Raw genomic sequence first — 26924 nt, 5'->3', positions numbered from 1 at the left:
GAGCAATGGCCTTTGATATTGCTTGATCTTGATCTGTAATTATCAATTGAGGTGGACCGCTAGGCATAGCTTTCAGCCATTACTCAAATGACCAAATAAATGACTCAGTTTTCTCATCACTTTAAAACCTACATCCAAATACAATTGTGTGATTGTGATGGTTCACCCCTACGAATGGAGCAAAGATCATACTATACTTATTTGTGTTGTAAGTCATATCAAAAGTAACTACATCACCAAAAAAGAAGTACGCTTTTCTTGCTGTGGAATCGACCCAAAAACAATGGCTCAACCTATTTTCCTCATCTCTATCAACTTCAAAATAAAAAGATGGGCTTTTTCCTTTTCTGAATGAAAATATTCATGAAACATGTCAGCATCATGTCCCTTGATTTCTTTCTGCAAATCTCTTTCAACGTTTCTCAAATCTATGTCAATACATCCAACATTTGCAATTCCACCTGCCTCATTTTCCACTATTCTGAATTGTTGACTTGTAGGTACATTTGCACTACTTAGTGTTTCCATGTAAAGCTTCTTTGCTTTCGAAACTTTTCGGTGTGAAGGTAGTAGGTGTACCTTTGTAGGTGTTGAAAATACATGATTATGACACTCTTCAAAGTTACAAATAAACCACTTCTTTTTTGACTTGTCATGAGAAATGCTTAACTTTGCCTTACAATCCACACGTGTTGATCCAAGATTCCTTTCTTCCTTGGTTGATGTATTCTTCTTTGTTTTCTGATAAGTCTCATCCGGTTCACCTTCCTTTGAGCAAACAAATTGTTTCCAGGTGATTTAATTTGTTCCTTTTTTCTTCTTACTTGCACCCATTTTGACACTAAATCCAACTTCTCGAGCATATTGATTGAAAAAATTATATGCTTCTGTTATTGATCCAAATTCTTGGCCAACTATGGGATTACGTTCACCTGCAACTTGTTTAAGGTGAGGTTCATGGGAAGATTGTTCTTCCATCATAAAGCAATCTGCAATTAAAATTAAAAGTGAAGAAAAAAAATGGGGCTAAAGGTTGAACCACTACCACAAAGGCAAATGCAATATAATCAATTTTCTAACGCACTAAACAGTGAAAGGGCATGAGCTAAGTGATAGAGAGGGAGGATGAGCGTGAACCCTATTTCTCTTTTCAAAATTTTCTTACAAACCAAACGAAAACCAAAGTTAAAAGATACCACAGAAGTTTGGAGAGAAAAAAATTGAGCAGTGAAATGGAAAGGAAAATTACCTTGGAGGTGATCCAAGGCGAAGATCTCAAACTCTTCAAACTGCAGCAGTCGTTAGTTCTTGAGTGTGAAACCTATTTTTAATTTTGACGTGTTTTGATTTTGTTTAGGTGTAAAAGGATTATATAAACTCATTAATTTTTGTACCGTTAGATTAATCCTATGACTCTAATAAAAGAGGTCCTCACATGTCCCTAAAAAAAGGACCTTAGGAGAGCATTCCTAGCTTGCCGCTAGTGTTGTGCTTCTGAAATTAAATGTGCTTGTTTCCCATCTCTCTCCCCTGTTTAGTTGTATCAATTTGTTCTTGTCGGGTTTTTAAAATAAAGGTTTGCATTAAATATGATCCCCTGCACCACGCAGCTTCTACACCGAAGTTACTTAGAGCTTGTTTGGTATCTTACTTGAGTTCAACTTTTTAAACTCAAAAAATACTTTTTGAGTTTTAGACTTTGAATTCTTGTTTGGTAGAACTATTTTTAAAATTGGATTCAAAACTAACTTAAAAATATATGTTATTTCTTAAAAACACTAAAAGTGAGTTTTCTCCTCAACATCTTCTTTTACTCCTTCATAACCCTCTATTTTTTCTCTCTCAACCCTCTCTTTCTTCTCACCCCACATCATACCTTGTCTTCTCTCTCTCTTCAGTCTTTGTCTTGTCTCTCTCATTGCACTCTCTTTCTAATATCACTCCTCACCTTCTCACCGTAATTTTTTGCTCTCCCTATCCTCCTCGTCCTCTCCCTGTCTTTCTCTCTCCTCACCAACTATTTCCTCTCTCCTTTCTCTTTTCCAATTCTTTCTCTCCTCCAATTTTTGTTCAAGGAAGTTTGAATTCAAACTAAAAAAATTATTCTTCAAAAAAAAAAAAACTAAAAAAATTATTTTTTAAAATTCAAACAAACAAATTTTTAAGATTTTGAGACTTAAAAGAATACTGTTTTTATTAAGTGATGTTATTTGAAAATTATTTTTAGGAACAACCAAAGTTTTTAAGTAGGATACCAAACAGGTCCTTAGATTCTTACTTTAAAATGCAGAAAACATAGAAAATATTGTAATAAGAATTCTTTGCAAACTAAAACATTGAGAAGAATCGGCCATACATTTGATTTCGGCCAAGCTCAACAGACAGTACGAATACATATATAAAAAGGGTAGCAGCCATCTCGGTTTTCGATTTCCCTTAGAACTCGATGATTCAAAGTTTAATGACAAACATGGTGCTTCTTGGACATTGGAAAAGCATACGATTATGATTACCGCAGAAGAAGCTCTTTTCTAATATCATGCCAGACACTGCAAATCTTATAAGATTGTTGAAGGTTGCACCGAGAAGAAATGAAATGCCTGAGTTTACCTGATAAATTCAATCAAAGACAATACATTAATTTACAAAGGCAATTGTGAAACGTGAACCCGTCCATTGCAAAACGTGGAAACATGGTAAGCTAAAAAAGTGCACACATGATTTAATGGTATCGTATCATCGTATGGTTCCTACAGTATTTACCGTCATGTCCAACTATAAATATCACTTTATTATATAAAAATAAAAATAAGTCATGAAATATAGCAAAGGTAGACATTAAAATATTCTTCGAAAACTACAAAATTAAAAAATTGAATATAATGGAGGCTTTGCTAGTTGCCACTTGCCACTTGCCACTTGCCACCTGCCACCATCAAACGAAAAGTAGTTTTGTGGCTTACAAATAGTTTACTGTTAAGGTATGGTGCGATCCAGATTTTGATTAAAAGGGTTGTGTGAAAGTGAATTAAAATTTGAAGGAGTTTTAGTGTAATGTCTTAAATGTAATGGAGTTTTGTGAAAATTCAATAAATCTCAGAGAGTATTAGTATAATTAAATTAAAGGAAAACTAATGAAAAGGGCTTGAAAACTTTAAGTTTTAATGATAAGGACAAAATAAAGGATAAAGTGAATAGTACTAAGATTGACTTTTAGTGTAAAAATGTGGTTTTTCGTTAAAGTGAACAGTACCGGGTGTTTTTCGTTAAAGTTCCCTATAATTAACCCTTAGTAGTTCTCATACTTTGATTTGGTTTCCACATCTTCCACTATATGATACATCAACTGCATATTACAATTTACAAAAGGCACTATTATTTCCACTCCTCGTTTACCATTCTACCGATTTTTGCAAGCGATTTAATAATAACAAAAGAAAATTCTGTTTACAATTCCTATATTTGGTCTCCCCCTATAGAAGAATAAATTTTTCCATGTGATTGGAATACACATCTCAGCATGACAAATGGTGTTGTTCACCAATAACCTATGGACACCTGTATTCTTATAGCATAATAATTTAATACATTTAAGTTTTCTTAAAAAAATCAAAATAAACAAGACTTGCACTGTTCCCAAGACTTGCTTTCTAGTCTCAGTCTCCCAAAACGCTCCCATCTCCTCCCGACTCTTCTCCTCCCCCCATTGTTACCGGAAAAAGCCAAGGCATTAGGCATGGAATCGGAAACCTTTGTGAAAAATGGCGTCTTGGTGAAATCACAGGCGACTATGGAGGTGGGTGGTTTAAGATTTTGCCGTCACCAACCTCCGTTTAAGATTTTTCCAGTAACAATGAGGAGAGGATAAGAGTCGGGAGGAGATGGGGGTGTTTTGGGAGACTGGGACTAGAAAGCAAGTTTTGGGAACAGTGCATGTCTTGTTTATTTTAATTTTTTTAATAAAAATTGAAATGTAATAAATTGTTATGCTATAAGAATACAAGTATTCATAGATTATTGGTGATGAACACCACCTATCATGCTGAGGTGTGTGTTCCAATCACACGGAAAAATTTCTCCTATAGAAGATCTAAAATTAAAAAATGAAAAGAAAACAAGGGGAAGGAGGTTAGGTTTGGAACCATTTGAGTCACTTAAAAAATAAAAAAAATAAAAAAATAAAAATCAAGGGCTTATTGTGGTCCTTCCTACACAGAATCACTCGCAAAACACAAAAACCCTTGTTTTGCATATGATTTTTCATCTTCTCTTGTCTCACACAGGGAACCCTCTCTACCTTAACCCTCTCCTCTACCGCCCAGCGACACCTGCTACTCTTTTTGACTGATGGTAACTCTCTCTCTCTCTCTATACCACATTGCCCGTTTGGTCTCTTGTAGCTTAACCTCGATGCATTTTTGTGGCGTGTTTGTTAGCTTAACTAGTGTTTGGGAAGCTGGAAACGAACTGACTTGAACTTTCACAATTTGGATTTCGTAATGTGTTATGCCTGTTCGAGCTGATTACCCTTTGAGATTTCCTTGCTGGGGTTTTGCCATTGTTTTGAGTGTGACATTTCCCCCCCAAATTACTTTAGGTTACTCACTTTCTTTCTGTCTTGCACGTCGATTTGTCAAATCGGTTGGAATAGTTCTGGATATATATTTCAATTTGTTAAAATATCGTTCGGAAAATTAAGGGTGATGTAAATTTTGTTTTTCATTAATATCTTTTATTTCTTGTGTTTTGTTTAAGTTGGTTATGTTCTTCCAAGTCGATTCTCAGTTTTGTTGTTTGCTACCCACTCAAAGTGTGTGGGGTGCCCTACTAACCTGAGTAGCTAAGGCGTGCTTAATGTGACCTCACACACCAATGGTGGTGAACAGAGTTCAAACACCAATATCCTCTTAGCTTAGGCTCCATCACCAATCAATCATTTTAATGCCCTGCTTGGCTACAAGCCCACTCTTCTAGGCTCGGCTAAGTTGATGCTGCTCTTAATTTCATGTGCTGCTACCTATTTCTTTTTCATTTTTTAATTTTCAGTGCTTATGTTAATTTTAAGAATTCTATAAGTTTGGATTGTTTCTTTCGTGTGTTTCCACTGACTGAATTGTGTTGCCCTTGTACATTTCATGTTGTGTGCTTCTATGCTGCTGTTGATGTAAGCTTCTGTTAATTGTGTTTTTGATTTCGTATGCCTCTATTAATTACATTTTCTGTTTCATCTTTAATGTTCCGATCACTATTTTTGGTTTACACTTTTACTTTATTTCATATGTTGTTAATTGTAATTTTTTTTAATCAAGTTTTGTTTTGAACTGTTAAATTAATTGTGTTGTTCATTGAAATTTTATGGTTGCAGACTTGCCGGTGGAGTTAGTATAAGGCTCTTGAACTAGGGAGGTTTACTTGCAGTTTCTGGCTACTAGTAAGTTTTACTCTCTTCCACTTTTGATTACAATGTGTGAGAGTTCAATTTTGGATCATAATCCTGTGGAAACTCTGATATTTGTCCAAGTGGAACCACATCGATTTCACTTCCTCCATCTGCAATGGGGGTGATTAGAATTTAGAAGCATACCTAACGACTATGCATGTAAGCATGGTTACTATACAGTGTTCTAGTAAATGGAGCTGGTAATTTGTTTGTGGAGGGTTTTGGGGTGGGGGTGTGTGGATTGTCAAGGGGTGGGAGGATGAAGCCTCTAAAGTGTGCTAAAGATGGAAACTTGGACTGATGGACTACAAATTTTACTTGAGAAATTTTTGTTTTCTGTCGACTAGCCGGGATATAGCTTGAATTAGTTAACTTGTAGTCCGGGAGAAAAGGCGAAAAACAGAAGATATAACTAGTAATGCTAGTAACGTCATCATTGCAGGGTCTAGTGAAGAAGTGTGTATAATAGAGGAAGAAGGTTTTTTAGACGTTTTCTAGTGTGCTCTGTCTTAAGTTTGATCCGCCATATTGCAGATCAAATCGTTTAGATGGGAAATGATTAGAGTGCGTAAAACTGTGAATGAGTCTGCAAGACTGCAAATGATATTCAATCATATGAAGAGGAAGTTGAGGGACTGAAATGCGCATGTGTTAGCAAGGCGTTACGCTTAACTTCTTGTGATTTGTAAGCTTAATTGGAACTTAGGGTAGATATGCGTGACAATTGCATGATTATTCAATGAGATATGCAGTATCCTTCTCATAAGGCTACCAAATTTTAAAGCGTTTCAAAACTCAAAAAGTTGTTAAGTGGTTGGAAGAGAATGCACATTTTCTGAAACTTGTAAACAAGATCATGCACTAGTTTTTCGTTTGTGTTTTGTTCTTGTAAAGTTTTGTAAATTTGGAGGCTACTGACCGTCTTGTGATTTTCTGTTGTGTTTTACTGTTTTGTCGAAATCAGCCTGCCAATTTATGCTCATTTTGCTGTTATGTTTTATTTTTGATTAATCCAGTCTTGTTGAAACTGGAAGACACTCGACAACCAATGACAAGGGGAAAATCGTTCACATTGGATCAAGATGTGGCTGTTTGCAATGCTCGGTTAAGTGTCTCTCAGGATCTGCTCAATGTTGTTTCGCAACCAAAATGTATTTCCTGGGATTGAATATACCAAAAATATGTTGAGATAACCGGTGATCAAAATGAGCGATCACGATGTTCCGTCCAGTCTAGGTGGAAAATAATTCTTGGAAGTTGCAATCAGTTTCATGAATGTCTTACCAAAATAGAAGAGAAACAAAGTGGATTGACGGAATCTAACAAGGTGAGAATCTGTACTTTCCTTCGCCTTTTCTTAGTAATAATTTTCCCTAAATAGCCAACTTCCTAAAATCACGTCTAGGTTCTTCAAGCAAATATATTGTTCTTGAAGCTTGAAAAGAAACGTTTTGCATTCAACCATTGCTGGGAAATTTTGCAACATAACATCAAATGGAAGAGTTTGCCACCGTCAAAGAGGTCAGATATTGATGCTATGGTTACAGATTTAAATGTGGATTTCTCACCGAAGGGGTCTGATCCTCCTATTGTGGCTGCAAACCTGAACATCACTTCCTCACCGACGAGGTCTGGTACCCGAACCATGGATACAGACCCAGATGTTGATTCCTCAGCCAAGAGGTCCGATCCTCCTACTATTGCCGCAAACTTGAACACCAATTCCTCACCGAAAAGGTCTGATCCTCATCCTATGGCTACAAACCCGAACAATGTTTCCTCATTCTCTTCCCAATCGGAGTCTGACACTCTTGTCTCACATGACACTGACAAAGGTCCATATTATACAGTTGAATTTCTTAAAAGGAAACGATCCAGAAGAAGAGCTGAAAAAGAAGCATGCAAAAGAAGCAAGGTAGTAGGAACTTTGGATTCTCGTCTATGTGACGTGATGGAGAAGCTTACCAAACAATTGGCCGAAACAGATAACAGAAAGGCGAAAATTGCAGAAAGAAAGGTAAAGGTGATGGAGGAAGCGAATGAAAGGAAGCAAAGAGAGCATGATGACCGAACTATGAGTATAGACACCACCAACATGGAGCCACGCACAATGGCTTACTACGAGCAGCGAAAGAATGATGTTTCTTTCAAAACTATGGCACACATTAAAGACCCCTCCAATATGGATCTTCACACGATAGCTCACTAGGATCACAGCAATATTTATGCGAAAATGATGGCACACGATTCATAATATGAACATTGTTCTTATGAATCATGTTCTCTGCGACGATGTAGCTTGAATTATGAAAGAATTACGTTAGACTGCTGAGTATTTTTGTCTTACAAGTGTTGATAAGTTTACTCTTTTCTTCGCTTGCCAACTGATTCAGCAACATCATTTCCTGAGAACAGAGCATCACTGGTGGAGGGGGCCTAGGCATATCTCCTCCATTCGGCAGCCTTTCAAGGTTGAACCCCTGCCATCTCTTGCGTCACGGTGAGATCTTTATCCTCTTGGTGTTTGTCTGTCTTGATTCCTTGTCATTCCGACAAATCGATGACGCTTCCACCTTAGATCTCACCAGCATTTGAGGCTCTCGAGTCATGAGTAGTTTCCATCTAAGTGCTTGTGGGATCTAAATTAAAAAGTGAAAAGGATACCTTGTTGAAGTGGAAGTGGAACACATATTTTCAGTATGAGGCTCACTTATTTATTTTAATTATTCTGATACAACGATATATCTATACTAATGGATGGGAGAAATAAATTCGCATCGAACTCGTCATTCACAAAATTCAAATATAAGATTTCTCACCTTTTATTTTCCTTTTGTGTTAGTAAACGAATGAAACGTCATAAATAAGTGTTTCCGTTCCTGATAAGTAATGCCATAAATTTTTTCTTCAAAATACTTCGTAAATATGGTTTAGTTCTGGACACTGCCCGTTTGATGGGCCGGATGAGACAAGCTATTATCAGTTAAAATGGACTCAAATCCCAACCGTTGTTTGATGCAAACACCACAACTTTCATGGAACGAGTACACCATCGCAATGGCCTCCCGTGCCAATGATGCTGAACGAGTACATCATCGCAATGGCCTCCCGTGCCAATGATGCAACAATGCAGCGTACCCGTGCCAATGTAAGTCCATCTCCAATTGATGTCGAGCTAGATGAAGTTGTAAGAGACTCCTTTGGCTACCATGGACTTGCAATAAATAATTCGGCTATATCAGTAGGTTATAGTGAGGTTAACAGTTAGCTGGTCTATGTGCATTCACAAACAACAATTTGGTGTAGTGAAATTTGGTCTTACACTAATGAAAGTAATGTTCAACAATCATCCACATCCGACAAGACTTCAACTCGAATTGATCAAAAGCTGATAGATCAACTTACATGACCCGCACAAATCTTCGATTAGACACCAACACATCTGTCATAACCACTCAAAACCCGTCTAATTATTCAAAGCTCATCCTCCATCCTCAAGTACTCTCCAATATCAGTCTGGTGAAGCACCACAATTCCATTGGGGTCCAACTTCCTACAATCTTGAGTAGACTTGGCAGCAATCCCAAAACCCAAAGGCACATCTGACATTGAAAATACAACCACCCCATCACCCGGCACAATATTCTCTGTAATCCTCCCCAAACCACCTTTCAAAACATGGTTTCCATACAAGAACGACATCTCGGAGGTAGGTTTGAGCCAGACCTTGTGTTTAGCATTTGATGCCAATAAGCTCAGACACTGAACGGTTAAATGGAACTTACCACCATGAGTGAACCTACCAATACAGGTGCCAAGAGAGACTAACTGGGTCCGAGCTATATTTGTAGCACGCTTTACTAGTGATTCGCTAACATAGTAAACTTTGTTCTTGTGGAGGCGAAAGCAGTAACGACCTGGACCCGGGTCTGGGCCTTCATGAGAAGGATTCTCGACAATGTTCTTGAGGTTGTTGCCTGTAAACTTGAACAGCTTTTCAAACACTGTCGTGGTCTCAGTCTCGTCTAAAGGTCTCATCTTTGTCCGTGTTAAGTCTTCTAAGGTTCTGTACTGTAGATAATTCCTAAACACAGCACCATTCATTAATATTTAAACACTTTTCAAGAGGCACACAACCACTGGAGCATGGCTTCCCAAAACGATCACAGAATATTTCAGGCAATCATCTTCATATTTATTTGGCAGAAACATAATTACTCATGAATTGTATGCTTGATATATTCTTCGACAAAAATTATACAAACAGTTGAGTTACATAAGTAAAACAATTCAAAAGGCACAAAAACATGAACAGCTCTAGAACCACCATCTAAACACAAAACAAACCACAAAATGCCATAGTAAAGTCCATACGAACTTAGTTTCATAAGGCAACATAACCATCTGAAGCTGCGACGAAACCATTTGCAAAAAATATTTGATAAGTTTCTAAATACAGAGGTATTCAATAAAAAAAAAAATACTTGTGTTAATTCAAGAAAGGGGAAATAGGGGAGTTTCGAAACAAAGGTTGCCAATTTTCCGCTGTCTAATGTTTTAACAAGTTGAACTTTTATTCTCAGAAAAGAAACGTCAGACCACAAAACTATGAGTTAGTTGTAATGGCGATAGAGCAAAGAAAACATAACTAAATTCTAAGTCCAAGTTCTAGGAAAATCTATACAATAAGTGTTGAGCACTGAAATCCAAAGGCTCTGATACCTTGTTAGACGAACATCCACTAAAACCCAAGAAGCCCAAGTTGTCTGACCAACAATGTATATGAAGCAAAAAACCGAAAGAGATTGAACCAATGGCTTAAGTACTATTTAGCAATAACATCGGCAGTGAAGTGAAACTTTACAACAACCATAACTAACCCCGAAAACCGTCAGGGACTGCCCCAAAATGCAAATGGAAACAAACCCAGTTGCAGAACAAATCAGAAACACAAATAAAAGCAATTCAAATGCTCAAACAGAAATCAGAAATTCAAACAGCAAGCCATTACTCACAGATGACAGAAACGTAGGCAGAAGAATAATTTCAAAAACCAAGTTAATGAATTAATCCTATATAGTAAACCAAGAAACAGAAGCAAAAGCAAACAAAACCCAACAAGAATCAATTAACACGAAGATTAAAAGAAAATAAGCCATCGAGCTTACCTACAGGAAGAATACGGCGGAAATAAGGAGAAGCCTTTTGAGGTGAGTCGATGGAGTGCGCGGCAGCGCGGAGTGGGAAGCAGAGAGAAGAACAAGGAAAATAGGTTTGAGCGGTAGGTTGGACGGGACTAGGTTATGATCACGTGTATTAGGGTGTAACAACAATAAATCGTATGCAAAATACATATGGGCCACGTGGCATTCAGATTAGAATAGATGATGGGCCAAAGCCCAGATCTGAACCATTGAGTGGGGCAAAAATACGAACCCGCTGAGAGAGGGTGTAATTTTTTTTTAATTTATACAACGATTTTTATATGCTAAGGGGAAGAGAAATAATTTGGTTGTAAAATTATTGTTTCCAATATTTGATCATAAAACCTCTCACTTACATGTAAATAAAAAGAGCAATAGACTGTAATATGTTTTTTTTGCATTTTAAAGGCTTAATAATTTATTTTAAAGACTTAATTCCAACAAAAAAAAGATACATGAAGTACTTTTTGAAAAAAAATAACATTTTAATATTCATAATGAGAGGATCAAACCTAATTAACGTATTATCTAAAACATCTTATTCCAAATGTTAAATATACCTCTTAAGACCATCTCCAATGGTTAGGTTATTTTTTTTCTTAAATTAAATTTAAAAAATAAATAAATATGTAGACTATCGTAAATTAATTTTATGAACATTTTAATCTAAAAAAATTTAAATTATGATAAATATTGAAAAATCACAAAATTTTCCACAAAGCAAGCCTTCAACTTTTATCAATTTTTCAATCATGGGCTAACTTTCAATTCACCAACCGTTCAATTGACCATAAACACCACCACCATCCCCCCCCCCCCCCCGGCGCCATTGCAGTTTTCTTGAAACTTTGCAATGATTTTCTCCCACAAAACCTTCTTATTTTGATTTGTGTCAACTGCACCATCTTCGCTAACAGAAACCCATGCCAAGCATAAAGCAACATTTTCCTCATAGGTCTAATTACGACCTCTAATATGCTCTCTTGCCATGTTGAACAATTTGGAAATGGAAAGAAATGGTAGAAAGATAAATTGGAAGAATTGTAAGAGAAAATTGAGTTTTGTGTGGATGTTTGAACAAATACATAAGTATTTATAGAGTTTTTGGATGAATTTTGAGTTAAATAATTTTGTGAACACGAAAATTTCCTGAAAGGAAAGAGACAAGAACAACGTGCACAAAATAATATTTGTATTTGATGATTTTGGGTTACAATCTCTCTCTATTTTGATCATCTGATTCGATCTCCGTAAGGTATTGATTTGTGGATGTTTCGTTGATCCAAGGGCCGTCGAGGCTTGATCTTGGATGAACTGTTGGAAGTTTCTTCAAGGGGCCGTGGGCTTGATCTTTGAAGGTGGATTTGAGCGGATCTTCAAGGAATCGTTGGGGCTTAATCTTGAGGATGAGTGTTTCTTCAAGGGCCGTTAAGGCTTGATCTTGAATAACGGTGATGAACGGATCTTCAAGGGCTTTTGGGCTTGATCTTGAAGAACGGTGATGAACGGATCTTCAAGGGCTTTTGGGCTTGATCTTGAAGAACGGTTGGATGTGTGGATTTGTCGACGTTGTTGATCCAAAGGGCCGTTGGGGCTTGATCTTGGATGAACGGATGATGAACGATGGTGCTTTCTTCAAGGGCCGTCGGGGCTTGATCTTGAATTGGTGGATGACTGTTGATCCAAAGGGCCGTTGGGGCTTGATCTTGGAAGAACGATGAACGAAGAACGAAGAACACTTTCTTCAAGGACCGTCGGGGCTTGATCTTGAGTTGGTGATTGTTGATCCAAGGGCCGTCGGTGCTTGATCTTGGAAGAACGATGAACGAAGAACGAAGAACACTTTCTTCAAGGGCCGTCGGGGCTTGATCTTGAATTGGTGATTGTTAATCCAAGGGCCGTCGGGGCTTGATCTTGGAAGAACGATGAACGAAGAATGAAGAACACTTTCTTGATTCTTCGGGAACCTGGATGCTTGAGAGCTTCGGAGTTTCAGAGCTTCAGAGCTTCAAGGTGTAATATGAATTCGGTTCCCAAATGAATGAAATTGGCTTCTATTTATAGAATTTTCCAAGGCCTAATTTTGAATATAATATTCCAGATGAAATAAGTCGTTTCTGTCAGGTGTTGACACGTGTCCTGTTTGATGACTTTTCCGATGATTCTCGATTTTTTGTTCACGCTACGTGTAAAATTTATGTAATACATGAGCGCTGAAACTTTGATTTATCAGTCAACATTTATTTACCGAAATTTCGATGTCTACAAATGCCCCCACTTCAAGGCGCGTCGTATACATATGCTTGTCATGTGTAGGAGATGTGTTTTGAAGTCCCTTATTGTAGATGTCGATCCAAGGGCCGTCGAGGCTTGAACTTGAATTGGGCTGGAAGTTTCTTCAAGGGCCATCAAGGCTTGATCTTGAATTTGTTTGGAATTTCTTCAAGGGCCGTCGAGGCTTGATCTTGAAGGTTGAAATTGGACCACAAGGAGCTTCATGTGGTAGATGATCTTTGGCTTGGGTAGTGGATGAATCGGCACATATTTGTTTTTTACGCTTTGTTGACTTTCCACAGCTTTGATCTTGAACTAGGTTGGAGGATTTTCTGGATTCCTCCAATTGTTGATTTTCCACAGCTTATTCTTGAACTAGGTTTTGATTCAAGAGTGGTAGACAATTGATCTTGAATCAGACTTGTGATTTCTTCAAGGGCCATCGAGGCTTGATCTTGAATTTGGCCGGAAACTTCTTCAAGGGCCGTTGAGGCTTGATTCTTGAAGGTTGACTCGAACACATGGCAAGCAGACACGAGGTGAAGGTGACGACTTGTTGCTTTGTTCAATCTTTCTAATTCACACCTGAGCAGTTTGGTCAACGGTATGATCTTCAAGATTGATGGGCTCTTCTTCCAGTTGGTGACTTGATCTTTAAGGATTTGATTCAAGGGTGGTGAAATGGCACGTATTTGTTTTTTTGCGCTTTGTTGACTTTCCACATCTTTGATTTTGAACTGGGTTGGAGGATTTTCTAGATTCCTCCAATTGTTGATTTTCCACAGCTTATTCTTGAACTAGGTTTTGATTCAAGAGTGGTAGACACTTGATCTTGAATCGGACTTGTGATTTCTTCAAGGGCCATCGAGGCTTGATCTTGAATTTGGCCGGAAGCTTCTTCAAAGGCCGTCGAGGCTTGATTCTTGAAGGTTGACTCGAACACATGGCAAGCAGGCACGAGGTGAATGTGACAACTTGTTGCTTTGTTCAATCTTTCTAATTCACACCTGAGCAGTTTGGTCAACGGTATGATCTTCAAGATTAATGGGCTCTTCTTCCAGTTGGTGACTTGATCTTTAAGGATTTGATTCAAGGGTGATGAATCGGCACGTGCAGCCCACAACGCCTAGCAAGTCGACCCAAGAATTTGAGGGTCAAAACGAGTCCTCCACCCAGAGTGATTGCAAACCTGATGATATGAGATACTTTTGATTTTGAAGAAGTAGCAGATGAATCGGCATGTGCTTTGTTGTGCTTGTCTCCACATGCTTCAATGTATCATTTTCCCTTGTCTTATCTATTCTTCTGGCAGAATGTAGCATCTTCTCGAGTTCTTCAGCTCAGACTCCTTCTGCTGAGCTGACTGTGCAGGCTGCATTCTTCTCTGCTTGTTTCTTCAGGCAGTCAGATGTGGCAGCTTCTTGAGTTCCTCAGCTCGAACTCCTTCTGCTGAGCTAACTGTGAAGACTGCATTCTTCTCTGCTTGTTTCTTCTGCACGTTGTCTCCACATGCTGCAAGGTATCATTTTCACTTGCCTTATCTGTTCTTCAAGCAGATGTGGTAGCTTCTTTGGAAGTACAGCAGCAGTGGGAGACAAGTACTCGAGAGCAGTGTTAAGTAAGCAATCAAGGAATGGTTCCAAGCAGTCGGTTCCTTACCCGAGTTTGAGTGGAGGTTTCGGCATATTGTTTTCTTTATCCTTGTCTTTGTAGGTAAGAACAAGGACAAAGGAAATGACAGGGAAAAAGCATGATATGAGATACTCTTGCTTTCTACCTTGGTGATATGAGATACTTTTGCTTTGGAATCATTTGCTTGCAGAGGTACCCCAAGGAATAAGGAACACTGAGTAACTCGAGAGGCTTCGTTGGGAAGGCATTCTCGGAGATGAAGAAATGTTCTATATGTCTGCTTTGCTATGAAGGGTGAAGGTGGACATTTATATGGATTAATAACCGGTACTATTCTTTCACTCTTGTCGGCAACCGTTGGATGATTGAACAGTAAACTTCACGTGCTTTCTCCTTCACCGAAAATCTTCGACAAATTGCCCGTGATTTGCGCAAAGTTGAGTGTGCATATGACAGGTGTTGACGAGGCTGAAAAAGACTAGCGCCTCTTCGATATCTGGGATCGGCGCTTCGACAAATTACCCGTGATTTCCGCAAAGCTGAGTTTGCGTGTGACGGGTGCTGACGCGTCTGGAAAAGCAAAATGCCTCTCCGATTTCTGACCGCTGCGGTGGTGGCCCGAAACCTTGTCACTCCCAAAGATAATAGACTACTTTCCAAACGGTCTGATGAGTTGGCTGTTAAGGATTCTCTGGCTCTCAGTGTGCAGTGTGCAGGTTCTGTGTCTAATATGGCCAAACGCCTATTTGCTCGAACCCGTCAAGTTGAATCATTGGCGGCTGAAGTGACGAGTCTCAAACAGGAGATTAGATGGCTCAAGCAGGAGAATAAACAATTGCATAAGCTCGCACATAGCTATGCGACAAACATGAAGAGGAAGATTGACCAGATGCAGGAATCTGATGATCAGATTTTACTTGATCATCAGAGGTTTGTGGGTTTGTTCCAGCAGCATTTGCCTTCGTCTTCTGGGGCTGTACCGCGTAATGAAGCCTCAAATGATCAACCTTCGGTGCCTTCTCCTCCTGGGGTTCCGCCGAGTGGTGTGGCTTCAAACAGTCAACCTCCGGCGCCTCTCATTTCTGGAGCTCTGCCGAGTGGTGAGGCGCCACCTGATCGTCCTTGAAGATCCCCTCTTGTAAATTTGATTTGATTTGATTTTTTTTTAAAGTATGTATAATGCAAATTTATGTAAAATTTCCAGAAAAATAAATAAAATGGACTTCTATTTCTCTCAATGCTTTTTTTTTTTTTTTCTGTGGTGCTCACACCAAACATCAAATTTTTTTTTTCTTTAATCATGGTGCCAGACGCACCAGAGATAAAACATTTTTTATTTTTAATTTTTTTTTTAATTTTTTTTAAATATATATATATATATATATATTTAGTGCCAAAAGCATAAAGATTTTATTTTATTTTATTTTATTTTTTCAATGGTGAAGACCTACAATCCATTATATATATATATATATATATATTTTTTTTTCATGATGCCCATGCCGACACCACCATTCCATTCTCCACTTTTTTATTTATTATATATATACTTTTTTTTTGTTCTTTTGACTGGCACTACCACTACCACTCCCTTCTCTTTTTTTTTTTTATTTTAAATTTATTTATTTATTATTATTATTTTTTTCTTCTTTTTGCTGGCACTACCACTATCACTCAATTGTTTTTTTCTTTTTGCTGGCACATGGTGCGATACACCATCCATTTATATATGTATATTATTATATTATTTATTTTTATATATATATTTTTTTTTTCTTTGCACATGGTGCCTGAAGCACCATCCATTTTACATTATTATTGTACTTCTTTTTTTCTGTGGTGCTGATCCACCATTCATTTTATTTTATTTTTTTTATATTTTATATATTTCTTTCCTTTCTTTCTTTCACGTGGTCAGGCACCACTTTGCTCCACCATCCCATTTTTTAATATATATTTTTTGTATAAATTTTGATGATGGGATGGGGAATTTGCAGGGATGAAGCCGAGCTTCGGAGCACCGCCACATAGCACCGCCACTGAGCACAACTGTTGCACTGCGTGTCGTCGTGGAGGAAGGGATCACTAGCTGCTGCTGCCACGTCGTCGCCAACTTCAACTTCTCTGTAATCTTAATTTCGCCAAAGTCTACCGTGGCCGCAAAGTCAAAAAACGGAGCGACCCGGCCGAACCGACTTGATTCTGGCGAGAGATCCTGCAGGTTTTCCGATGAGGAATTGAGAGAGAGCATCAACACCAGTGGCAGAATCACGCTCGCCGTGCCTAGCTTCAAGTGAGTCTTGGAAGACGAGGACGAAGTGGAAGACTTTTGGACCCAGTTTTTGACATCACTGGCGGCTTAAATCTTGGATTTGAGATCGCAATGTATGAGGTTCAAGGAGATTTTGAGTATAAGGGGACTTGAATATTGGCGACAGCGGCTTTGAGGGAAATGTAATAGTTGACGGTGGAGCTATGGAGACGAGTGGGCTTGATGGGTGTACGGACCGAGAGAGAAATGAGAGTTAGCTGAGAGACGGACCTGGATTCTAGCTTGAGGTCCGTGAGCTCGCCGGACCTGGATTTGGGTGACATCCTCCTCCTCCGAGGCAAAATGCTGGTCAACGGGAACATCAAGCTTCTATACTTAGGCCAAACCCACAAGCTTCTCACTGACTTCCCACACCTTCCGAGCCTTCTCCACATCACTAGCTTCTTGGGATAGTTGGTTCTCGAAGGAAGCCGAATTCTTGTTCCAGCTCCAGTAGACTCCCGACTTTGTCAAGCTTGGGTCGCTCACAACCTGAGCAAGTCTCTTTCCGGCTTCATCTTCTGAGACATAGCCCTTGGTGATGTACTTTTGGAATGGAGGGAACAGAAGCCTGAACAAGGGAATGTGCTCCCTGAACAAACCGGTTGTGGCAATGCAGCCTGGGTAAAGGGAAGCAAATGTTATCCCGGTTTCCTCATGGTAGCGCATGTGGAACTCTTACATTGTGAGCATGTTGCAGACTTTGCTGTCCTTGTAGGCCTTGACACCGTCAAAGTCTCCACCGTCGATCATGGCTGAGCTGTTTAGACCGTTTAAGCCTCCTGCAAGTCCCCTCAAGTCCTCAAGGTTGGCTTTTGGAGGTACATTTCCAACTAAGGTGTTCGTGTTCCCTGTAATTGAGCCAACAATAATGAGTCTCTTTGATGGGTAGTCGGATTTGTTCAAATCTTCCAGCAGCAACCGCGAAAAAAGGAAGTGTCCAAGATGGTTGGTCCCAACACTGAGTTCGAATCCCTCAGCAGTGAATGAAGGTTCTTTAGCGGTTGGCTGATAAACAGCAGCATTACACACGAGCACATCAAGAGGCCTATCAGAACGCCTGAAGTTATCAACGAATTGGCGCACGCTGTCGAGGGAAGCGAGGTCTAGATGCATAATGGTGTAGTTTTCCTTGGGCATGCCAGCTACCTTGGCAGCTCTTTCAGTCTTGAGGAAATCCCTACAGGCCATAATTACATGCCATTTTCCGGATTCGGCTAAAGACTTGGCTGTTGCGTGCTTGAGCACCTCCGCCTCCCACCTGGAGAGCTCGGCTGCTTGTATTTCTTGTGTTTGATGTTGTTTTGCTTTTCCACCGCCACGTGGTTATGGTGATTAGGGTTTTGCTGGCATGGATCCTGGCATCGCAGGCCAAGCAGAGAAAGGCCCAGTAGGCCGAGTATGGAGAAAAGCTTCCATCTTCTGATTTAATTTTGTTTTTTCCTTTTTTTTTCTAAATACATAATAACATATGTATTCATTTTTTTTTTTCGAAGAAACTGTAATTTAATTTTGTACAAAGAAAATTGCAAATTTTCTTAACAAAATAAATTCGTAATAAAATTGACCTTCTTTAATAAAACATTTATTCTTTTTATTTTGATGTGACTGAACTCGAAAAATTTGAACATTCGAGCTGCCTACGTACCCCTCTAAAGAAGAGATCAAGTCGTAACGTAGTTCAAATACATACATATTTTTTTTGGTATTTTCTTTTTTTGTGCCGTTTGCAGTTTCAGCTCATGCAGGCAAGGAGCGTTGATGTTGCCTTTTATGCTCGTGCAGACCAGGAGCTTTGTGCCATGCAGTTTAGACTCTTGCGGACAAGGAGCATTGGTTCAGTTTAGGCTCGTGCGAACAAGGAGCATTGGTGTCGCCTTTTATGCTCGTGCAGACCAGGAGCGTTGATGTTGCCTTTTATGCTCGTGCAGACCAGGAGCGTTGATGTTGCCTCTTATGCTCGTGCAAACCAGGAGCTTGGGTGTCCTGCAGTTTAGGCTCTTGTGGACAAGGAGCTTTGTGAATTTGTCAAACGATCCTGGAGAGGCTTTCCTTGCAATTTTCATAGCAAGAAGTCTTGACCGAGTGATTGAAGAAGTCTTCAGGAAAGAAATCGCGCATCGTGATGGGGATGGACGATCTATGTGTCGAAATTTCATCATCTTCAACCCGTTCACGTTGCTTTGAAGGTTGACTAGAGCTGCTTTGCACCCTTTCCGATTGGCGGACTTGTGGAGGAGACATACGCTTCTTGTGCAATTTCTTAGGAGTGACTTGAGTCCATCCTTCAAATTTGCTTGTCTTGGAGGATGCCCCCAGCGGTTGAGGTAAAAACCTTGAGTCGGAACAGCCAGAAGTGATAGTGGTATAGTTTGACTTCACCACATCGTCAAGATCTAGCTCGATGATTCCTTTTTGAGCCAGTTTCACGATGAGATTTTTCAGCACGAGGCACTTTTCTGTCGGATGACTGATAAAGCGGTAGAATTTACAGTACCTTGGACTGTCGGTGCGATTCATCTCTTCTGGCCGTCTGCACTCAGGCAAGCCGATCACCTTCTTTTCCAGCAAGTCTTCTAACATGGCAACCACATCAGAGTCGGGGAATAGATAAGTTTTCTCTTCAAGCTCCTTCAAAGTGCGTCTACGCGTCTCTTGATCACGAAAAGCTTCGGTTTGAATCGCCTTGCCTCGTGTAGGGATTTTGACGGGAGCTGTGTTGACCGTCATTGCTTCCTTGGTGGGTTTCCACGTAGTCTTCTCCAACTTTGGCCTAAGAACTTTGTCGTTCTTGTAGTCAGTGATCAGTTCTTTCTTCCCATGATGAGCGATGCTCAACTCCATGTCATGGGCGCGAGTGGCCAATTCCTCGAATGTCCGTGGTTTAATGCCTTGAAGGATGTATTGCAAACCCCATTGCATGCCTTGGATGCACATCTCGATTGAAGACGTTTCCGAGAGCCTGTCTTTACAGTCGAGGCTTAGAGTGCGCCATCTATTGATGTAGTCAATAACTGGCTCGTCCTTCCACTGCTTTATGCTTGTTAGCTCTAGCATGCTCACAGTGCGGCGGGTGCTGTAGAAGCGGTTGAGGAATTCCCGCTCCAATTGCTCCCAGCTGTTGATGGACTTAGGCTCTAGGTCCATGTACCACTCAAAGGCGTTTCCTTTCAGCGAGCGCACAAGCTGCTTGGCAAGGTAGTCCCTTTCGGTTCCTGCGTTGTTGCAAGTTTCAACAAAGTGGGCAACATGTTGTTTCGGGTTTCCTTTTCCATCAAACTGCATGATCTTTGGTGGTTGATAACCCCTTGGCATCCTTAAGGAGTCGATCTTCTTTGAATACGGCTTCGAGTACAACCCGGAGGTATTTGAGCTCCCTTTGTACTGTGCCTTGATGGTGTTGGTGATCATCTCTTGCAGCTGCTGGATAGAAAGAGATCCCATGAGTGCCGCTGCTTGGTCTGGCTCCGGCTTCGCATCGATTCTCTCCACCGTAGGCTCATCTTCTGGGTTAGGGTTCTTGCTGTCCTGTGGCTCCAGTCGGCTGACGAGTGCAGCAATTTGCAAGTCTTTTTCTTCCCCAATCTGTGTTAGCCTTGTAATCGCTTCATTCATTTGAGCCAGTTGTTCTTCGATGGAGGTAACGCCGATAGTCATGACTTGTGCAACCAATAGACGTGACTTTCCTTTAGACATCCAGGATGCTGACGAAGAACGTCGTTGGCTGCTTTGGGACATTATCTTGTGTGCCTCAGCATCATGCTTCGGTGCCCCCAGCGAGGTCAGGTTGATGAAGGACTCGCGTCTTTAATGCTCCCCTTGCTCCTTTAGCGGCACCAACTTTGAAGTGGCATGTTGAGGAGCGGTTGTGGCGCCAATGGATGCTCCGTTCATGGTGGAAATGCTCAGGCTTCTTCCCTTTGTGAGAACGGCTTGTCCTTTGCTTGATGCCATTGATTTTGGAAGTGTGCTTGAATTTCTTGAACGGAGAAAGAGATGAGAGGTAGAGATTGTCCCACTGGGCGTGCCAATTTGTGAACACGAAAATTTCCTGAAAGGAAAGAGACAAGAACAACGTGCACAAAATAATATTTGTATTTGATGATTTTGGGTTACAATCTCTCTCTATTTTGATCATCTGATTCGATCTCCGTAAGGTATTGATTTGTGGATGTTTCGTTGATCCAAGGGCCGTCGAGGCTTTATCTTGAATGAACTGTTGGAAGTTTCTTCAAGGGGCCGTGGGCTTGATCTTTGAAGGTGGATTTGAGCGGATCTTCAAGGAGCCGTTGGGGCTTAATCTTAAGGATGAGTGTTTCTTCAAGGGCCGTTAAGGCTTGATCTTGAATAACGGTGATGAACGGATCTTCAAGGGCTTTTGGGCTTGATCTTGAAGAACGGTGATGAACAGATCTTTAAGGGCTTTTGGGCTTGATCTTGAAGAACGATTGGATGTGTGGATTTGTCGACGTTGTTGATCCAAATGGTCGTTGGGGCTTGATCTTGGATGAACGGATGATGAACGATGGTGCTTTCTTCAAGGGTCGTCAGGGCTTGATCTTGAATTGGTGGATGACTGTTGATCCAAAGGGCCATTGGGGCTTGATCTTGGAAGAACGATGAATGAAGAACGAAGAACACTTTCTTCGAGGGTCGTCGGGGCTTGATCTTGAGTTGGTGATTGTTGATCCAAGGGCCGTCGGGGCTTGATCTTGGAAGAACGATGAACGAAGAACGAAGAACACTTTCTTCAAGGGCCATCGGGGCTTGATCTTGAATTGGTGATTGTTAATCCAAGGGCCGTCGGGGTTTGATCTTGGAAGAACGATGAACGAAGAACGAAGAACACTTTCTTGATTCTTCGGGAACCTGGATGCTTGAGAGCTTCGGAGTTTCAGAGCTTCAGAGCTTCAAGGTGTAATATGAATTCGGTTCCCAAATGAATGAAATTGGCTTCTATTTATAGAATTTTCCAAGGCCTAATTTTGAATATAATATTCCAGATGAAATAAGTCGTTTCTGCCAGGTGTTGACACGTGTCCTGTTTGATGACTTTTCCGATGATTCTCGATTTTTTGTTTAGACACACGCTACGTGTAAAATTTATGTAATACATGAGCGCTGAAACTTTGATTTATCGGTCAACATTTATTTACCCAAATTTCGATGTCAATTATTTTAGCTGTTGGATTTAAATTTGGGCCGTTAGATTTTTTTTTTTTACCGTTAGATTTAATTATATTCGATCTCAACCGTTGGATTCAATGTATTTTAAAATAACATATTTAAAAAAAATCAAATTTGAATCTGGACCGTTGGATCAACCAACGGTCCTTGAAAACTAGTCATTCGATTCAAAATGTAGCCGTTGGAATTCAGTGGGTGGCCGACAAACCGCTGACAGCGGGGCCCACCCCTGTCGGGAACAAAACAGGCGCTCCGCGTGGGGCGCGTTGGAGCATGAATGGGCCGAGATTGGCCCAAAGGCCAGCAAGTCCAGTCGCGCCGGGGGGGGGGGGGGGTGAGACCTGGGGGGTATTTGGCCCAAAAATAACATTTGGCATTTAGCCCAAAATTTTAGCATGGATTGGATATTGTTTGGGGGCGGGGTAATTTGACTTTTAGCCCCCCATTGGAGTTGGTCTAAGAGCACCGGCAGAAATTAAAACTAGAAACAAAAATTCTTCAAAGCCCTCCTTAGTCCCCCATAATTATATTAAAAAACAACGCTCCATGAAAAGGTGGATAGAGATTTATTACCAAAAGATTTGTACCATGAATTTCCAAATATGCAAAGAAGCACACAAATGCCCAGGGTGTCACAATTAACATGGAATATGGATACGAAAATGTCAAGAAATCATACTAAAATACAATTCTGCAAAATCTTTCAAAAATATAGAACCTAGAATTAACATACTAAAACAAGTTTCCGAAGGTCCTTGCACTCTACACCCGATCCAGCAATGCTGAGAATTAGTTACCATATAACCATCCAACTGACACTCAACTCAACTAACGACTTATCCAAAATGATTTTTATCCAGAGGAAATGAACAACCCCATAACATATATGACAATCGTTTGCTTCCTCGCCAATTAGATCCTTAAGAAACTCAAATCAAATAAACTAGACCTAGGACACAAAACCATCACTTCTTCCTATGACCATTACGATATGCTCTCTATTGCTGCTCATTTAGTCTACTGGCTACGATTGCAAACCCTAAATTGGAGAGCAAACCTGAGCCGGATAACTGATATACTTCAACGCTTCGATCCCCATAGCGGGTCCAATCGTATTAGTAATCCCGGCATAGGTGCGCCTCCAGCATTACTGCTAGACCAAAGCTTCAACACTACTCAAAGAAAACCACATGACAATATTATCGCCCAATTCATTTTTTCAGCTCAAATCAATCCACATTACAAGAAATTCAAGATTTTTCAGAAAGATTGCAACTTACTTATATATGGCCAGATTAGACAAACCACATTTTGAGCCAGGTTCAGGAAAGCAAACCACAAACACACCACTTTTCAAATACAATTCCCAAGCACAAGTTAAACTAGTGAAACCAAGAAAACTAACTTATTTTCTCATAATCATCCTATTTTCCCAGAAATTTGAAATCTTCCGTGGAAAAATCAAGAAAGCAAAAAAGTAAAACCCAAACAAAAAAGCAAAATCAAAGATCTACAGAGAGCAAGATCAAACCTGGAACCTGGAGATTCAGAGCTTTGAGTTCCACTCCGTGGGGAAGAGAAAACAGAGGCTATGGGAGAAGATGAGGAGGAAGGTTGCGATAGAATTGGGAGAAAGAAGGCAGCGGCAGAGAAGATGGAAAGAAGATCGGTTTGTTTTATGATTTAGATGGTGTAAATATTAAAAAAGATAAGGGCATTTTTGTCTTAAAATTTTATAATTGCGTGTTCCACTAGATGGAACGAGTCGTTCCAGGAGATGAGGTCGTTCCGTGGGACAACGTATCCCATTGTCTTTGGCGCACCAAATGTGGGACGAGCGCATTTCGTCTCACTGTGTTCTGTCCTATCCCACGTAAGAAACTGTACCTTGGTATCGTTTGGTACACAGACGGGACGGGACGAGATGGAACGGAACGAGACAGGACGAAACGGAACGAAGGTTCTTGGTTATGTTTTGTACGCGCAAGGTAGAACGAGACGGTTGGTCTGTTCTGCGTTTGGTAAGCGCATTACGTAACAGAACCAAAAAATTAAATGACTAATTTATCCATGTTCCGTCTGTTGGTTGGTACAATGTTTATAGATGGGACGGGACGAGACTTTTTTTTTATGAACATTCTTAGTTGTTGTCAATTGTTTTTTCTGTTTCACAAGGCTTTGTGGAGTCTAATTCAGTTTGATTATGATAAAGTCAGCATATAACCAGAGCCGGCCCTGAGGGTGTGCAAGTGGTGCCACCGCACAGGGCCCTCAATTCGGAAAGGCCCCCGATTTCGATTTTATTTTACCTGTAGATATAGTATAAGTTTTTAAATTTGCATTGATACCAAAGTCTTCTCATAGCACAATTGTCTTCCGCTTATTATCCATAATCCATGTCCATGAAACTTTATAATTTTATAATTTTGTGTTCCCCAGGGTTCAAACGAGTCGTCCTAAGGGAGAGGTGAAACGAAAATTCAGCCAAAACTCATTAGCGCGTCTCATTATCTTTGGCACACCAAACGTGGGACGAGGGCGTTCCGTCCCACTGCATTCCGTCATCCCACATACCAAACAGTACCTTAAAATGAAACAGAAGATGGTGGGACAATCTCGGTCCATGTTCTTCCTTGCGCGCCTCGTTTGCAACATATAATTTTCCAATTCACGCAACAGTCGGCTACTGTCTAGTGCTTAGACCGATTTTTAGAACACTGCTCCCAACAAATTTGGAAAATAAAATAAAATAATATAACTAGAAAACACATACTCTAATAAATTGCGTAATCTGATCGGCCACAAAGTTCACACGTTTTATGACCAAAATCTACTCCAAATCAGGCTTGCGAGGTGGCGTTGCATTGACAAAAACGTCGGCTACAACTTTGCAGATGAAACTTCTATAAAAAAAAAAAGGTCATCTTCAATAACGTATTGGTCAAAAAACACGAAAAATGTCAATCTGACAATACTGTGCATCTTTCTCCATTTAATTGCCATGATCAAACTGCTTAGAAATAAAATCTGAGATTTTGAACACAATCATTTTGAAAGACTCTTGAATCTACTCCAATTATAATTACTCCAAAAATCCTTTGTTTCATCGCTTTTTGTACAAAGTAGACTAGCATGTTCTACAATCAAAATATAAAGCAAAGTATTAAAATTTTCTTAATAAACAACTCTAAACCTCGGAAATAAGTCTAACCAATCATGTGTAGCAAAGGCTCGATCTAACTGAACCTTGATACCACCACCCCTCATCGTTACCCAAGTAAACTCGTTGCCTACAAAGCCTATATCTTTCAATTCACAATCCCTCAGTGCATTCTAGAAACCTTCCATTTGCCTGTCGTTATGTACATCACCACCCTCATGTTTAATGGCTTGGAGAACTTCATTAAAATCTCCTAAACAACACCATGGTAAAGACGAGTTCTCCTTTAGTCGACGAAGCAACTCCCTTGACTTGTAGCTATCAGCTTCAACTGGAAAGCCATAAAAGAACATAAGCCTTCAGTGAAGAGCATCTCCCACACTGCCCACTTCAAGATCGATGTGATTTGAAGAGTATAAGTGAAGTGAAATATGCGCTTCCTCCTTCCACATAACACGCAGACCACCAGACCAACCTGAACTCAGTACTGTAAACACACACTGAAATTGTAACTATGATTTTAACTTCTCCATATATTCTCTGGAGCTTTTAGTTTCGCATAGAAAAATCCAAGGTATTAAATATCGATAATATCGGAAATATCGGTAGTCCAAAAACACGGAAATATCGATGGAAATATCGGGATATTATCGATATCGATAAAAATAATACGGAAACCACGGAAATTGTAAGAAAAACTTGGAAATTTTTATTGAAACTTTGCAGGATGTTTATTTAGTCAATTATCTATTAGTTTATCACAAAAAATTGGAAGGAAATGCATTGCATGATGGAATTAACTTATTTAAGTTGATTATATAGCAAGCTGGCAAACATTGTGAGTGTAGAAAATATGTAGTAATTAATGAAAGAAATTTAAATACACCATAATCATTTATATATAATTAATTAGTACAATATTTTACACTTTATACATTGCATGATAAGATACATGAGTGACTTAGTACCACATAGAGTTCCTATGAGGTTCAAAATTTTGACTATCTTCATCATTTCTATGTGTAGAGTAAGTGTATTGTGAAGAGTAGTCATCAAATGATAAATCCCCAAAATAGTTTTGCATGTAATTGTTAACATGCCACCCATATGGATCCGAGATTGGTTGATGTTGTCCATAAGCAAAATCATTTGAAGACATTTCCAGTAGCTTCAAAAAGCAGGGTGAATATATTGAAGACTAAACCTCACGATCACTGACACGTGGGCTGGATATTTTGAAAGTAGGTTTAGATTTTTTTTTTCTTCTCTCGGATAACACACACATGGGTTGGATATAAGAAATTTCTTATATATTTTATGAATTAATTAAATTTACTATATCAAATGTAAATAATTCTTGACTAATATGTTATTTCTTATAGAAGAATATACATATGTGAATGTTTTATGTATATATATAATATGCTTGCCTATGAAAAAAAACCTAATATTATCTAAATAATTTATAATTTATATAACATATATATATATATAATATATACCAAACTTTTAAAAATATAAAAAACCCACATAGTGGGTGGTTTTCATTATTAAAAAGTTAAAACCATCAACCATCCCCTCACCTCTTTAACATCACCTGTCCACTTTTAAAACCATCTCATGGTTTTCAATTTTATAATTAAAACCACCTTGGGTTGCCTCACTAAAACCATCCCATGGTTTTCAATTTCATAATTAAAACCACCTTAGGTGGTT

The 26924-nt window shown here is 39.5% G+C and overlaps 2 protein-coding genes and 1 pseudogene across 10 annotated transcripts; 1 reads left to right on the top strand and 2 right to left on the bottom strand.

Annotated features, from left to right (window-relative positions):
• The first annotated feature begins 4213 nt into the window (after window positions 1-4213).
• On the top strand, window positions 4214-8263 carry LOC126614760 (uncharacterized). 7 transcript variants are annotated; one of them, XR_007620512.1, is made up of 4 exons: window positions 4214-4350; window positions 5366-5431; window positions 6457-6767; window positions 7834-8263. XR_007620512.1 is itself a non-coding variant. In XM_050282419.1 (4 exons), exons 1-4 carry the CDS (start codon window positions 6489-6491, stop codon window positions 7292-7294), a joined length of 564 nt encoding a protein of 187 aa, XP_050138376.1. In that variant the 5' UTR covers window positions 6475-6488; the 3' UTR covers window positions 7295-7775. The 7 variants fall into 7 exon arrangements, 5 of the variants coding, with proteins under 5 accessions (XP_050138374.1, XP_050138376.1, XP_050138375.1 ...); XR_007620511.1 differs by lacking the exon at window positions 7834-8263 and adding an exon at window positions 6988-7775 and having other exon boundaries at window positions 4215-4350; XM_050282419.1 differs by lacking the exons at window positions 4214-4350; window positions 5366-5431; window positions 7834-8263 and adding exons at window positions 6846-7177; window positions 7291-7775 and having other exon boundaries at window positions 6475-6563; window positions 6615-6767.
• Window positions 8264-8736: 473 nt separating this feature from the next.
• On the bottom strand, window positions 8737-23706 carry LOC126614763 (uncharacterized). Of its 3 annotated transcripts, none has more exons than XM_050282422.1 (2): window positions 23580-23706; window positions 8737-9524 (listed from the first exon to the last, which is right to left on the bottom strand). In XM_050282422.1, the coding sequence occupies exon 2, from the start codon at window positions 9476-9478 to the stop codon at window positions 8915-8917; it is 564 nt and encodes a 187-aa protein (XP_050138379.1). In that variant the 5' UTR covers window positions 9479-9524; window positions 23580-23706; the 3' UTR covers window positions 8737-8914. The 3 variants fall into 3 exon arrangements, with proteins under 3 accessions (XP_050138379.1, XP_050138378.1, XP_050138377.1); XM_050282421.1 differs by lacking the exon at window positions 23580-23706 and adding an exon at window positions 10609-10743; XM_050282420.1 differs by lacking the exon at window positions 23580-23706 and adding an exon at window positions 10613-10742.
• On the bottom strand, window positions 17130-18091 carry LOC126614761 (protochlorophyllide reductase, chloroplastic-like; annotated as a pseudogene).
• Window positions 23707-26924: the final 3218 nt, after the last annotated feature.

Source organism: Malus sylvestris, chromosome 3, assembly GCF_916048215.2.
Source record: "Malus sylvestris chromosome 3, drMalSylv7.2, whole genome shotgun sequence".
In the NCBI taxonomy this organism is placed as follows: Eukaryota; Viridiplantae; Streptophyta; class Magnoliopsida; order Rosales; family Rosaceae; genus Malus; species Malus sylvestris.
The sequence above is the reverse complement of the archived record's forward strand: the minus strand, read 5'-3'. Positions and strand labels throughout refer to the sequence as shown.